At 37.5% G+C, this 14099-nt stretch overlaps 1 protein-coding gene across 4 annotated transcripts in view; it reads left to right on the forward strand.

Moving 5' to 3' along the window:
- The window catches only part of CSMD3 (CUB and Sushi multiple domains 3), a 1152075-nt gene that overhangs the window by 417931 nt on the left and 720045 nt on the right, over positions 1 to 14099 (forward strand). For 3 of the 4 annotated variants that reach the window (XM_054020295.1, XM_054020294.1, XM_054020296.1), the window contains one exon: positions 12185 to 12262. The exons of the other annotated variant lie outside the window; for it this stretch is intronic. In XM_054020295.1, coding sequence (XP_053876270.1) covers positions 12185 to 12262 — 78 coding nt within the window. The remainder of the gene's footprint in view (positions 1 to 12184; positions 12263 to 14099) is intronic. 4 annotated transcript variants of the gene reach the window in all.

Below are 14099 nucleotides of genomic sequence, written 5' to 3' on the forward strand. Positions count from 1 at the left end.
CCCATATGTCCTTCAGGGCTAACCCAGGCTGAGAGGCTGGGGATCCCTTGCTTATGCATAGAATCTTGCCCTCCCAAAGTCCAATTAGCATAGAGGTACCGTTTTTTCTTGTCAGGGATTTTTATTCCCTTCCCCCCCCCAGAGTTCAAGCTGATGGGATGAGTTCACATGCACATCGGGGTGGGAGAGGAATGCAATTAACAAAGTACTCTTTGATGTTCCACAATGGCTTATTTAGTTTCAACTGGACTTTCTTTGTAGGCAAGACCTAATACCATCTGTATGAAGCCAGCATTTTATGTTAATTAATGTTTCTTTCCTGTTTCATGACTCACACAATTACAGAGAATTACAATGCAAGCACTTAATATCACCTTATAATGTTGGTACAGATGTTATAAGTGAGATTAAGACATGCAGCATGCTACAAGCATTTCATGAAGTCTAAACACATTTTTATAACTCTAATACTATTTTTACAACACTAACACAGGGTGAGGCAGATGGGTTTTAGCTATGTATTTATCAGTGTTCAGCTGAGGCCTAGGGGTCTTGGCGTGAGCTGGCACCTGCTTTGTCAGCATCACATATATTTCTTGAGAGTTCTTTTCTAAGTAATAGTAAAAGTGTCCCCTGCTTTAGTCCGTATATTTAATTACCTGCAATGACACATTATTAGAGATAGATAGATAAATATGCTGATAGAGAAACTTGCGTTGGTTTCCTCCCACATTCATTGTGGGAACGTTATGTCAACTGCTGTTAGGCAGCCTTAGTGACTGCCTTTTTCAAATATGAATTGTGGTTATTTTTTAAATCGAATTATTCCTGTATGCAGCACTGTTGACTGTATTCTGCATACCGATTCCTTATAGCATATTTATTTTGTTGACTGTAATTTCTACAATATATTTTAGTGTTCTGTGTTTTATTATGTATATCTGCTTCTATAGCTGCTGTGTATTTTTTTGACATATGATGCTTTTATTTTCCATCTTTAATACATATTCTATTTTCTTTACCATAGGATTTTGTTGTAACTCAAATATTTTATTACGAATATATACTTATAATCAGCTAATAATAATTTACCATTAACTTAACTATATATTATATAAAATACACATAAACACAGAGGCATCTTAATCATTTTCTGTTTCCTTCATTTTAAAAGTTTTTCCCATTTGGAGAGAGATTTCCATGCACCTGTGATGGAAAATACCAGTAGACCCAGTAAAAGCTTTCAAATTATTCAAAATCTTATAAACATACCATATAATCTATATATGTTTCTTCATCACCTTTTGCGCAGTACTGTGACTATATTATAAAATCTATGAATAAATCTATAAAATCACATGAAATTCTTCATTGTGTCTGTTCAGACACAGATTTGGATGTAACATTTTTGTATATTTCATACTCGTATCAATCTCTATCATAAACCTCTTCTGTATATTAGTTATGACTTCCACCTGAGGCAGTAAACTATGTACACATCAACAGCTTTTTTTATTTTTCCCTGGAAGAGGTAGTAAAGTGGGAATGTTTGTAATATACTGTTTTGTTGACAACTACAGTAGAGTGATATTCATTACAGTTCCAATTCTGCTCCATATAGGTCACATTTTTCAACAGAGGCTAGAGAACAAAGTGTTTTGTTTTTCTTTTGCAGGGACTCATTAGTGTACATTTAACTCAAATAAAAGCCAAAAAAGACATTTAAAATTGCATATTAAATCACATATAGCATATGCCATGTCATTCAGACTTATTCTCTGAAAGTTTTCATAGTTAGCTTTAATCTTAGGATATGAGAATATATATGCTTAAAAACTGCTCAATTAAAGTATCTGCATCATATTAAAAATAAAGACAAAATAAGTTACATTTTAACTTTTTAATGTAACATGTTGTGTATAGAATTACATCTTTAGGTTTTGCTTCATTGAAGCATAAAATAACGTACATTGAGTTATCAGAGCATTTCACTTTATGGAAGGAAGTTTACATCCATTCTCATTTGCATTGTATTCCATTATGAATAAAACTGTTTGCCTAAAGGGGAAAAAACTATAAAGTAGCCTTTAGTCAGCAAAATTATAAGGCATGCAAATAATTTTTTTCCCCTCATTCTATCCATTCAACATAATTATGTTAGTGGATGGCACCTTGATTTGGATAACTACATTTTATTTTTTGCACAGGGATAATGAAAGGTTATAAATTGTTTTTTTTATAATTTATTTGTGTGCCATCATATGATCAGTGGGAAAAGCACAGACATATTAATTTATGGAACCTAACTTTGTATAAGCAGAAGGAGTTGCTTGAGGCAGAAATCTTCTTTACTCTGTGTCATGAATTAGGCAATTTTCCACATGGGGCATTTGCCTAAATGAAGAACAAGAGTCACAAGGGGAGGGGGAGGGGGAGGGGGAGGGGCAAGGAAGAGTACTCTCCCAAGATTTATGCACAACCGAAATCCAGTCCATTTCAAACATCAAAATGTAATGGCAATAAGGGTATATCTACACTGCAGTTAAACATCTGCAGGGTCCCAGGCCATGGGCTCCAGCCCGACTCCAAACATCTACACCTCAGTTAAACAGATCTATAGCCCAAGCCCTGTCAGCTGACATGGGCGAGCCATGGATATTTAATTGCAGTGTATCCATATTCTAAGAGTAGATTGGACTCTTCTTCATAGTCTGATTGTCCCTTTTCTTAATGGCATGTGTTGTTAAGCAGCAAAGTAGTCAACTATTGGGACTTAAACTCTGAAGGCTGATGATTATTTAACAGTGAGTAATTAACCATTGAAACAATTTACCAAGGGTTGTGATGCATTCTCCATCACTGACAATTTTTAAGTCAAGATTGGATGTTTTAAAAGATATGCTCTAGGAATATTGTTGGGAGAGGTCTAAGACCTGTGTTTAAAATGGAGGTCAGATGGGGTGACCACAGTGGTCCCTTCTGGCCTTGGAATCTCTGAATCTGAGAGTTATCATCCCTTTGCAATGAATAGTGACAATAGTTCACGTCTCCTACTGATATTTTTTTCAGGCTGTAAAACGACTCAGACAGACATTGCTCCATCAGTTGACGTGTGGCTCACAGTCAAGATGTTTTCACCAACATTAGGGTCAGAGCTAATTGTTCTATGGCAGCCTCCCAAAACCTATTAGCTGACTGAGCCACTATGAGGGGGCCTAAGTAGCTCCCACACTATTATCTCTCTCAAAATCCTTTAGCCATTAGTGGGTTATTATGGTACAGTTTCTATATATGTTAGACTCCTTCTCCCGTTCCTCTTTAGGAATCATGACGGCCCCTCCCGTAGTGGCGTTACTTCAAAATCTTGGTGCAATGAGAAAATATATTTGGGGTGGAAGATCTTGCCCCTAGATCCTCATAAAAAGGGATCACAGCTGCCTCTATGACAGCATCCTCTATATTCCCTTTCCTCCATGGTGGCCTCTCAATTGGTCCTGGGAATTGCTTGGAAAAAGAGGACATGAAGCAAAGAAGCTGGGAGAACAGTTGGTGAGCTGGGAAGGAGGGTGAGGGGCATGCACATTGCTTCCTCTTCCAATTTGTGATGATTCCTAAGAAAAAGATAATTACAGCCTCAAACTTTGTCTGCCTACAGCCTCCTCTGCAGCAGAGATCTCCCTAAAGGGTGTTCTTAGGCAAGCATGGCTAGCAGGAATCCATGGTAGCTGGATTTCAATGAAGCCAAGGTGCTAGAAATAGGTGGTTTGCCAGGGGCACAGAACCTCCCATTTATCTCCCAGCATGTGTTCCATGGCCTAACCTGTGTGCAGCACCTGTAACCCTGGTAGACATTGGTTTTTCCCCCAGGGATGCTAATCACTTAGAAATTAGTTAAAGTAAACAGTGTACCCCACCCTTCTCAGGAATTTAGTATTATGTATTTACAATACATCATTTAAGGATTTGTTTTTAAAATTCAATCTCCTTCTCCACTGTCTGGGTTGCAGGTTGGTATGACTTGAGATAGGCTTGAGGGAAACAGAGAATGAAAGTAAGTGTTTTGAGTTCCACCTGTATCCATCCTCAGAGAAACAAGTGGCATGTATCTCCTTGCCTTGCACCTTGTGTAGTTATTTACACCAGGGGAAAACGAGTGTAAAGGGGCATTATCTTAATCTGGTAACATTCTGCACTCACTCTGCACTGGTGTAAATACACATGGTGCAGGGCAACAAAGAACCATGCCCAAACAACTTGTCATTATTTTTTAGACAATTATAGTCTCTCTGCCTTTCTTTGAATATTCCTACAACCACAGTATTGTAGGATCAAACTCTCCCCTTGTTTAGAAATGTATAACTTCTATTGACTTCACCATCTCAATTAAGTCTCTCTCTCTCTCTCTCTCTCTCTCTCTCTATATATATATATATATATATATATAATTTATTTTAAAGCTGTGGTAAGCTACATTTATAGTAAATGGAAAATGGGGACTCCATTAGATTACTGTGTCCATACCTGCAATAGTCAAGGTTGCTGTGGAACTTGACAGATTCCAGTTTTCCTTTTATTGTAGATTGACTCAAAGGACTATTTTAAAATAAGGAATACATCATTCTGTCATTTTTCCTGTGATTTTATAAAAAAGATTTTCTTCAGGTCTGGAAAACTAATTTGAAGTGACACTACTAAATACAAGGTTTGAACAGGATGTTTAGCGTAAGTAGTTAACACTCTGTTCATATCTTGTACTTAGTAGTGACACTACTATTTAGTAGTTAATAGGACCGTTAGACCTGAATACCTACAAAACACATTGTATTGAGATCACAGCTGTCTGTATTTGGTATTTGTTTATACAGATACTATACAAGTCATAGTCTTTACTGGGAGACAGGAACACTTAGCTTAAAATACGGGCTTCAACACTGACTCCTTATGTGGCCTTGGACATGTCACTTTTCCTTCCATCTCATTCCTTACCTGTAAATAGCTATGTGGAGTATGTCACATAATGTGTTGAACTAATGTCATTTGATGTGTGGGGCTATGGGAAGCAAAACCAGTGGTTGGACCTGAGAATGTGATTAATATCCAAGGACATCGTAAAGGCCCATTTGATTGCTAGGAGCCACCATGTGAAGGTTTGTTCACATTCCAGGAGTAGGGTGAAGATCATTAGAAGGGAAAGTTGAGGATTACTAGCTAAAAAAGGGGGTTTCTGGGATCTCAATGAAGGTGTAAGGAGTGGATGCTCCAGACACCAGAGACTAGTATGTAGGAGCCTGGGGTGGGTGGCATTGAGACCAAGTTCAGAGGATGTGGGACTCAAAAGCTTCTACGAATGAAGTCTGAACTTCATTCTTCATATCTTCTCAGACTTTCCTTTGTTTTAGCTGGTAAAGAGGGCACTTCCAGATGATTTGTAGATATGTTCATTCAAGTATTTATTTTCCTCTAATAATAAAATCAGAGTTTGTTAACCAAGTCTGGAGCAGAGCTGTGGTGACTGAGTTTTGCAGCAGTGGCCTTCAAAGAGAACCTACTGTATTTATCAGTGAGCACCTTGCTCCTGAGGATAGGGTCTTTGGAATAAGGGAACAGAAACAATATAAAATCTCCAAGTGTGAAGCTTGATGTTGGCAGCAACTACTGGAGCCTAAGATGTAGAAAGCATAGGGTAATGACAGGAGATAACTGTACGTTCTTCACATGGATGTTTTAAATATTATTTTGATATTGTCCATACAAGGTTTGCAAATACACTAAATATTATTTCATTTTATGTAAAAGTGTGCCAAATCAAAACGCTGAATCTTAATTGCTTTTGGGCAAATTTGGACCTGGATTCAAATTGTGGGGCTCATTCTCATCTTTATTATGGTTTTAATGTATGTCATGTTGTCCCAATGAAAAAAATGAGAACAGTAACCCTTCAATTGCTGGTTGTAGATGAAGATGCTACAGTAAAAAAGAGTGTATAAAGTTGATGCTATTGCCAGACAAAGCTACCACTTAAAAAAAACATAAAGATTTTTTCCAAAATTCTCCTTCCTTCCAAGACCATGCAAGCAACAAGCCCAATGTAAGAAATGAATGTTGAGTATGGCCTTCATAAAAATCTAATTACGTATCACGCCCATGTTTCATGACAGTTGACGAAGACAATCTACATACAGATTACCTGGATAAATGACTAACTATTTAATTTAGCAAAAATAGGGTAACATTTCTTCTGAAACTCTAAAAATAGTAAATATTGCATTAAATATTTTCCCACTAGTCACACATTACAGAAATATATTTCCCATCCAGTCAGTTGAAATAGCTGTGATGAAACCCATGTTGTGCACAAAGAGGCAAATCCTTCTTCTTCATCCATTGGTGCACCAGGCCCTCTAGAAGGTAAACTGGTGTGGCTCTGTTCCAGGATTTCATGAGGCACACACACCCTTTGCAATGTACTTTGTGTATGGAGAAGCCCTATTATATTTACTGGTAATAGAAAATAACTCTCTCTAGTTTGTTTGTTTTTAAACAACCCTGCAGATTTTATTAGGGAATTATATCCCTTCTGAAGAATGTTATAAGATGTTTAAAAACATATGGAAAGTATCTTATACTCTTTTCAGTTCTATAGGTATTAATTTATAGACCCCTACTGCATTTCTGTAGAATTCTGTTGGTTTTATTCTGATAAGATGAAGCCTTGCTATGAAGCCAGAGGGAGGCACTAGGACTGTAGAGCCTATTTCTTCCCTTAGGGTATGTCTATACTTACGCGCTGGTTCGGCGGCAGGCAATCGAACTTCTGGGTTCGATTTATCGCGTCTTGTCTGGACACGATAAATCGAACCTGGAAGTGCTCGCCGTCGACTCCGGTAATCCTGCTCGGCGAGAGGAGTAGGCGGAGTCGACGGGGGAGCCTGCCTGCCGCGTCTGGACCGTGGTAAATTCGAACTAAGGTACGTCAACTTCAGCTACATTATTCACGTAGCTGAAGTTGCATACCTTAGTTCGAATTGGGGGGGGTTAGTGTAGACCAGGCCCTAGGCTGCATTTGTACAGCATGTCCACATGCAGGCAAGTGGACTCTTCTCCCGTTCCCCCATCCAGACAAATTACTCAGTTCAGGAATTGGGTTGCTTTAGGTGCTTTGGCTTAGTAGCATGAAAGTTAATTTGTGATAATCAGCTTGAGGTAAGGAATATACAAAATAAACTTGACATATGAGGTTCATGTTTTAGAGTATATTGAGATCTGTATGAACCCTTTAAGAAAATGTGCATTTTAATTTCTTAGAAACAATAATCTAATAGGATTTGAGGCAGGAAGGATAATTGGGTAGCCTGGTGCTACTGTATTTAAGCACTTGTTGACCTTCTCATGAGAAAGCTTATGGGTTTATAACTTGGGCTAAAAATGCTTTGAACTGGAACAAGGTACATAAGAGCAGTTTGGGGGTGATTTGTTGACTGAAGGATTTTATGCAAACTCTTTGACCATATTGCCATTTTTGCATGAGATGAGTTGCTTGAATATTATACTTGAAAGGAAGGGAATACAATAATAGGTCCATGATCTCAGTATGCATTTCTCATGAATGTAAATGGGTGTTATGTGGGCAAGCTCCTTCTACTATACCCAGCCCAACCCGTTGTTCTTGAGACCACATGTCCTTCTCCCTCTTCTTTGCAGTGAGCAATCTCAGCTCCCACGCCCTTCAGAAAATCACCCCACTTCCTGGGAACATTGGAAAATGTTGTTTAGGCACTCATCCCCCAGACTATGAGCAGCTCAAGCCATTGGGTACTCAGACAACTTGGGCATGACCAAACGCCATTGTGAGGATAAATACATCTATGTTTGTCAGGATTTCTGATAGAAAGATTATGTGTGCCATAGAAAAGGCTATAGATTATTTTTAATTTATTAAATTCCTGGTCAACACTTCCTCACAATATTACAAGATAATGGCTAAATTCTGAGACTTGCTGGAGTGCAGTGTGTTTTGGTGATGCTCTGTTTTCCCCACTTGTGCATGCCCTGTTGGAGTGGATGGGGAGTCAAGATGTATTTCATTGGTATATACCAACTGAGGATATTCCCCAGGGCCCATTGCCACTAACATAATGAGACACTGGACAACCAAGAATTTGGTCAATTATGTATAAAGACCTGATCCTGTGAGATACTTGCCTCTGGCAAGGTGAGGTGCTCAACACCTCACAGGACTGGTTGCTAAAGATGTTTTTGTGCACATACTGGTTTGTAATCAGCTCCCTGCCTTCACTATAGTTTCTAGATAGTTTGCAAAGTCATTTGGGGTAAATTTAGTATATGTGTGTGTGTGTGGTCTGTAAACCAGCTTAGAATATATTTTAGTGTATGTGTATCTTCAAGCCCAATATAACTTCTGGTTCACAGTTTGATTGCCCTTGTTAGGACACACAGGAAAATAATCTTTTTGTAAGTAAAAAAAAAAAAAAGTCCCTTTCAAAGTCAAAATGAAATTACTGTCTTGTTCAGGATACAAATATCTGCAGGAGTTCTGTGTGGCTTATCTTCCCAATAGCATGCAAAGGCCTTAGTATGCTGATGCCTGCTCTTGTGAAAATCCCCCCGGGCCAGGAGTTGAACAAAACGTGCAAGCAAGAAACTCTAATAACCCTTTGAAATTTTGCATTAAACCTTTCAAACTCTACCCCATTTTCCTCCCCAAAACACTCCTTCCTTTGTTCAAATGTAATCTCAGAGAGAAGCCATGTAGTTATTGCATAAGGAGTAGATACTGTGTCCTGGTGCTAAAGAAAGGAAAAAGAAGACCCAAACATTTGCAGTGCTACTTTCTCCCTTGTGTTTGATAATTTGCAAGGAAATAAAGAAGGGTATATTTTCCCCAAAACCTGAGATTCAAATTCATTGCAGTTGAATTGTTGAACTGTTGAATACTCCCATTGTACTGTTTGTGGATGTATGGTGAGAATTGCCATGCAGGAAGGTACCCACGCTCTCTTATGTATTTGTGTGGGGGCTCCATGCCAGCTCTGAAGAGGGCAGTTCTGGGAAAAGGCCAGGAGAAGGTGATGGGTAGGCCTCTAGATCCATGTTTATGCAGATACTATGACTTGGAAATCCCATGAACTAGGTGTAGAGGGGCCACACTGCTATTCCAGTTGGAATTCCTGTACTGGTTTAGGATAAAGTTCATACCTTCATTCCTCCTGGAATTCTTTGCAGAGAGCCCTTTGGATAGACATTTGTTTTGGAGGTTGCAATGAATTTTTCATGATGTGATTCTAAGAGTTTGTCCATATGAGGGATTTTTGAGAAAAATCACAGTGTTGCGGAGCGACAGTACCATCTCAGCAACCATTTTAATCCATGTGCATTGTTGTATTGCTATTTCTCGGGAAAACAATCAGTGTATGAGATCGACATATCAAACTGAATTTTACAGCTTAGCTCTTTGTGTTCTAGACACTTTCCAAACACAGAGAAAAAGCACAGTTTCTTACCCCAAAATGTAGAGATATAAATGTCAGTAGCTATTTGATCGCTTCCCAAACTGTCATTTCAACTTTTTAAAGTTCCTTGGATACTTTTCCTTTTGAAATTCTTGCACTTTTCATGTATGATTATTTTTAAGTAATTCAGCTACTTTTTTTTGTTCATGTCACATTTATGAATCCCTTTGAATACTATTTCTTCTTGTAAAATAAGTGTAATCATTGCTTAAAAGTTCCTTTGTCCTCTATCTCCCATTGTTCATCTGCTTTGCTCAGGTTTCCCTGATATATATTTTTAATCTTTGCCTTGTTCAGACTTCATCTTCAATAGTTCCCTGCAGACAACGTACAACTCCTGCTGCCGTTTGAACTGTAATTATGATGTATCCACTGTTAGAAAATATCATGGATACAATGCACCCAATCTCCAGATAAACCTTCTTTTTTGGTTTAGTTTAGTTTAGTTAGCACATTTTTGCAGCAGGGTGCACTGTTTACTTGGAGAAAATATCACAGATAGTCATCTGACTATTTCAAAGGAAACCATTCTCTTCTGTGCTTTCATTCTCTCCTCTTTTTTTCCTTTCCTCCTTTTGACTTTTCTGTTTTGTTTTTCTTTCCTCCTTTCATTTGATATCATCTGCCTCAAATGTGCCTGGAGACAACCATGCTCCCTCAGAACTGATTGGGTATAGCAAAAAAGCCATACAGCCCCAAGAACTAAGGGCTTTTCCAGAGCTAATTTGGAAAGAAAGGAAGGTCAATCATCGGCCATAATAGACCTCAAAAATCAAAGTTTCTGAGAGAGAGGGGGCAATTGCGGAACCAAAATTAGAATAGCTGAGCATATTTTAAGTTTCAGGTGCAAAGAACTCAGTTAAAAACAGTGTACCTGAATAGTATGCTTCCATTTTTAAAGCCAATTTCATTGTTGTTGGTGTTATAGCCCCAACTGGATTAGTATGTACATCATAAAACTATCAAAAACAGAATTTAGATTTTCTACTTAGGAAAGATCTAAGCATGAGTTATCATAAAAAATAAACTTGTATTTCACAGATAAAGGCTGGACCTTCCATGTTAGACTTAGGGGTCACAAATGAGGCAAAAATTGAAAGTAGGTAGTTGGAACTGCTGTGAAGCTGCTTTTAAAAAAAAAACCCCATGTAGGCTATTTGGGCATCCACAAATAAACCTTTCCAAATATTCATATATGTTTTAGGGTTGCAGAAGGATTCCTGCTAAAATATTCAAGGTTTTAAGATCTATTTTAGCATGTGTTTTGAATTATAAGATTGTGAATTTTTTAGTTGTCACTTTAGTAAGTGAGACATGAGAACAACCAACATTGTGATGCATATTGTTTTGGTTGTGTTCTGTTGTAGAGTATCTGCTGGGAGAGTAGTAATATGAGCCCCATCCTGCCATTAGTTCTTTGTGTCTATGGCAGGGATCAGCAACCTTTGGCATGTGACCCTTCAGGGAAATCTTCTGATGGGACAGTTTGTTTACCTGCAGTGTCCGCAGGTTCAGCCGATCACAGCTCCCACTGGCCGTGGTTCAACGTTCCAGGCCAATGGGGGCTGTGGGAAGCGACATGGGCCAAGGGATGTGCTAGCCGCTGCTTCCCGCAGCACCCATTCGCCTGGAACGGCGAACCGTGGCCAGTGGGAGCTGCGATCAGCCAAACCTGTGGATGCTGCACGTAAACAAACCACCCCGGCCTGCCAGCAGATTTCCCTGACAGGCCACATGCCAAAGGTTGCTGATTCCTATGGGATACCTATTGACTTCAGAATTGGGGCTATGATTTGGACGTGAATATGCTTTTAGGTATAATGTGATTAACACATGTTTAAAAAAAAAGATGCTCTGTCAGTGAAGAAGTATAATCAAATTATGAGCATTACACAAATAGACTGTTATTGCAGAAATTTCAGATAATTTATAGATTCCAAGGACAGAAGGGACCTCTGCAATCATCTATATTCCTGTACAACAAAACTTCCCCAAAATAATCCCTAGTCAATATCTTTTAGAAAAACATCCAGTCTTAATTTAAAAGTTCCCAATAATGGAGAATCCACCACGGCCCTTGGTAAATTATTCCAGTGGTTAACTACCCTCACTGTGAAACATTTACACCTTATTTATAGGGCATCTCCAGAATAGCATACAGCATTTTATACAATTTATTAGCAGATACCATTGCAGAGTTCTTGAAAATTTCAGAGAAAAAAAAATGTTAGTACCAACTATAAGGAAAATACATGTTTCAAATCACTCATTCAGTCATTAATTTACCGGGTTCCATAATTGTGTGGCAAAGTTTTACAAAACCACTTATGATGCATGGAAACTATTATCTTTAGCTTTCATTTTTGTTTTGCATCAGAGGCACTGTGCATACATTGGAGGGAAAAAAGTAACATATGTAAATGTTATTCATTTCCTGTACCTTATACACAATCTGATCTGAGTACTTTTCTTTTGTGTAAAAGGCTTTTTTGTTTTATTTTGTTTTTTTCTATTGTGGGTACATAATGCTGGCTTACTAGAAAGCAGTTACTCTAACTTGCATACTTCCATGATAACAAATTGAATAATCAATTGAAATGAAATCTTTTAGATTGTATTACCTGATACATGTTTTTGTTTGTTTTCTTAACTAGTGAAAAAGGCCATAGATTTTAAATCTAGAGGATTTAAATTGTTTCCAGGGAAAGACAACAGCAACAAGTTTTCTATCTGTGAGTGTACTCCTTTTTGTTACTTTTTTCTAGTGCAAGAGTGAAGTTTGTGCTGTCTGTGTTGTTTGTGCGTGTTTTCAAAAATGTTTATATATTTCCAATAATATAACTGCCTTAAATATCTTTCTACAATCTGCATGGTCAATTTTAAAGTGTGGTTTTACTCTGAAGGGAAGCTCTCTATAAATCATGGGTGCCTGTTTATTGTGTCTCAATGATTTCAAATCAAATTTGATGAGTATGCAAATAAAAATATCCCCTCTTTCCCTTAACTACCAGTCTTGCAAAACTCAACCTGGAATACACCTTCAGTTACAACAGTGCAACAACGTATTTTCTTCAAATGATATTCTCAGTGTTATTCCAACAGTCTCTTTGCCTTCAGATGGCTCAGCTCAGATTAGAACTTGGTAAACTGTCCTAGAAAATAGGTCGAGTGTGCTCAGCACCTTGCAGTATCAAGCCCTTGATGATACTTCATGATACTTCATGTTAGCTGTGTTGAATCTGCAAGGCTAACAAGATTGAAAGTAGTAAGAACTTATTTCAAATAACTAGAGTAAGCAGATATGCCTCTGAATATGTCAAGAAGAAGATCTGCTGAGAAAAGATGGCATTTTTACAGAGTAGAACCACATTTAAAATATTTAAATAATTGGTTAATCAAATATGGGGTAAATGCATACCATGTGTCCACATTTCATTATTATTCATGGCGGGGGGGGAAAGACTTATTGAATTTGCGTGCTTTTGCATGCACCCTAGGCAGGATATATTTGCGCTGATAATATTTGCCTGAGATATCAGTCTTGAGGTCAGTTTCCAGGATTTATCATGACAGTGACTTTCCCAAAGAAAATGCATTTCAATGGAATTTCAGCTTGTAGTTTTTAAATTGTCAGCATGCGAGTCATGCATTTTTAGATAAAGGTTTCCTAAAGTGGCAAGCCCCTATAGCTTTTATGAAGTAAAAGTAATAAAATAAGCCACACTTCAATTCAGTTTATCATAGCAGTTTACAGTATTGCCAGATTTAATTTATCTGTAAAGAGTATCACCTAAACAACTCTGGAAGCTTTTTCTTTTGTATCTCAAAAACGTGTTAAGATGCTTTAAAAAAAATAAAAATCCATGTTATTTTCCCACTGTTGGCTCAAGGGAGAGTACGGTGGTTGTAAGACATGAAATACAGTAAAATAGATACAAGCCTATTTGAAAATATATAAAACTGTAAAATGTAAATATATGTATACAATAGTGATTGATAATAGAATGGTTGACACAACGATTGATTTATATCATCACAATCATTTTCTTATTATACCAAATACAAATTTTCCATATTTATTCCATTTCCACTAATTTATTAGCTTTGCCATTTATTTCAAGACCAACTTTAAGATATCTAGATGTAGCTTTTAATGCATTAGTGGCTAGGAACTTCAAGCTATGATAGTGTGTTTAGTGCCAAATCTTTATATCAGTGAAGTTCTACATAGCTGATATTTTGTGGATATTCCAATATAAAATTTAAGTCTGTAGTATTGTGGTTTGTCAGGGAGTCAGAGATGGACAACACAAATGAGCAGCTAGCCCCTACAAACAATTGCTAAACATTTTGGTTCATTTAAAACTCGGTCAGACAGATTCAAAGTTTTTAGAAGAGATGTTCAATTTTATCGTTCTGTTTAATTCTGTGTTCATTTAGGCTGTTTTGTAAATGTATAGAAAGACAATATTTCAATAAAAATACATTGTGCCAATGATTGTTGGAGAGAATTCGCAATGGAACCTCAATGGGAGCACTATATGCAGAACAATGAAAGAACAGAGTCTT

Source organism: Malaclemys terrapin, chromosome 2 (genome assembly GCF_027887155.1).
Source record: "Malaclemys terrapin pileata isolate rMalTer1 chromosome 2, rMalTer1.hap1, whole genome shotgun sequence".
Classification (NCBI taxonomy): Eukaryota; Metazoa; Chordata; order Testudines; family Emydidae; genus Malaclemys; species Malaclemys terrapin.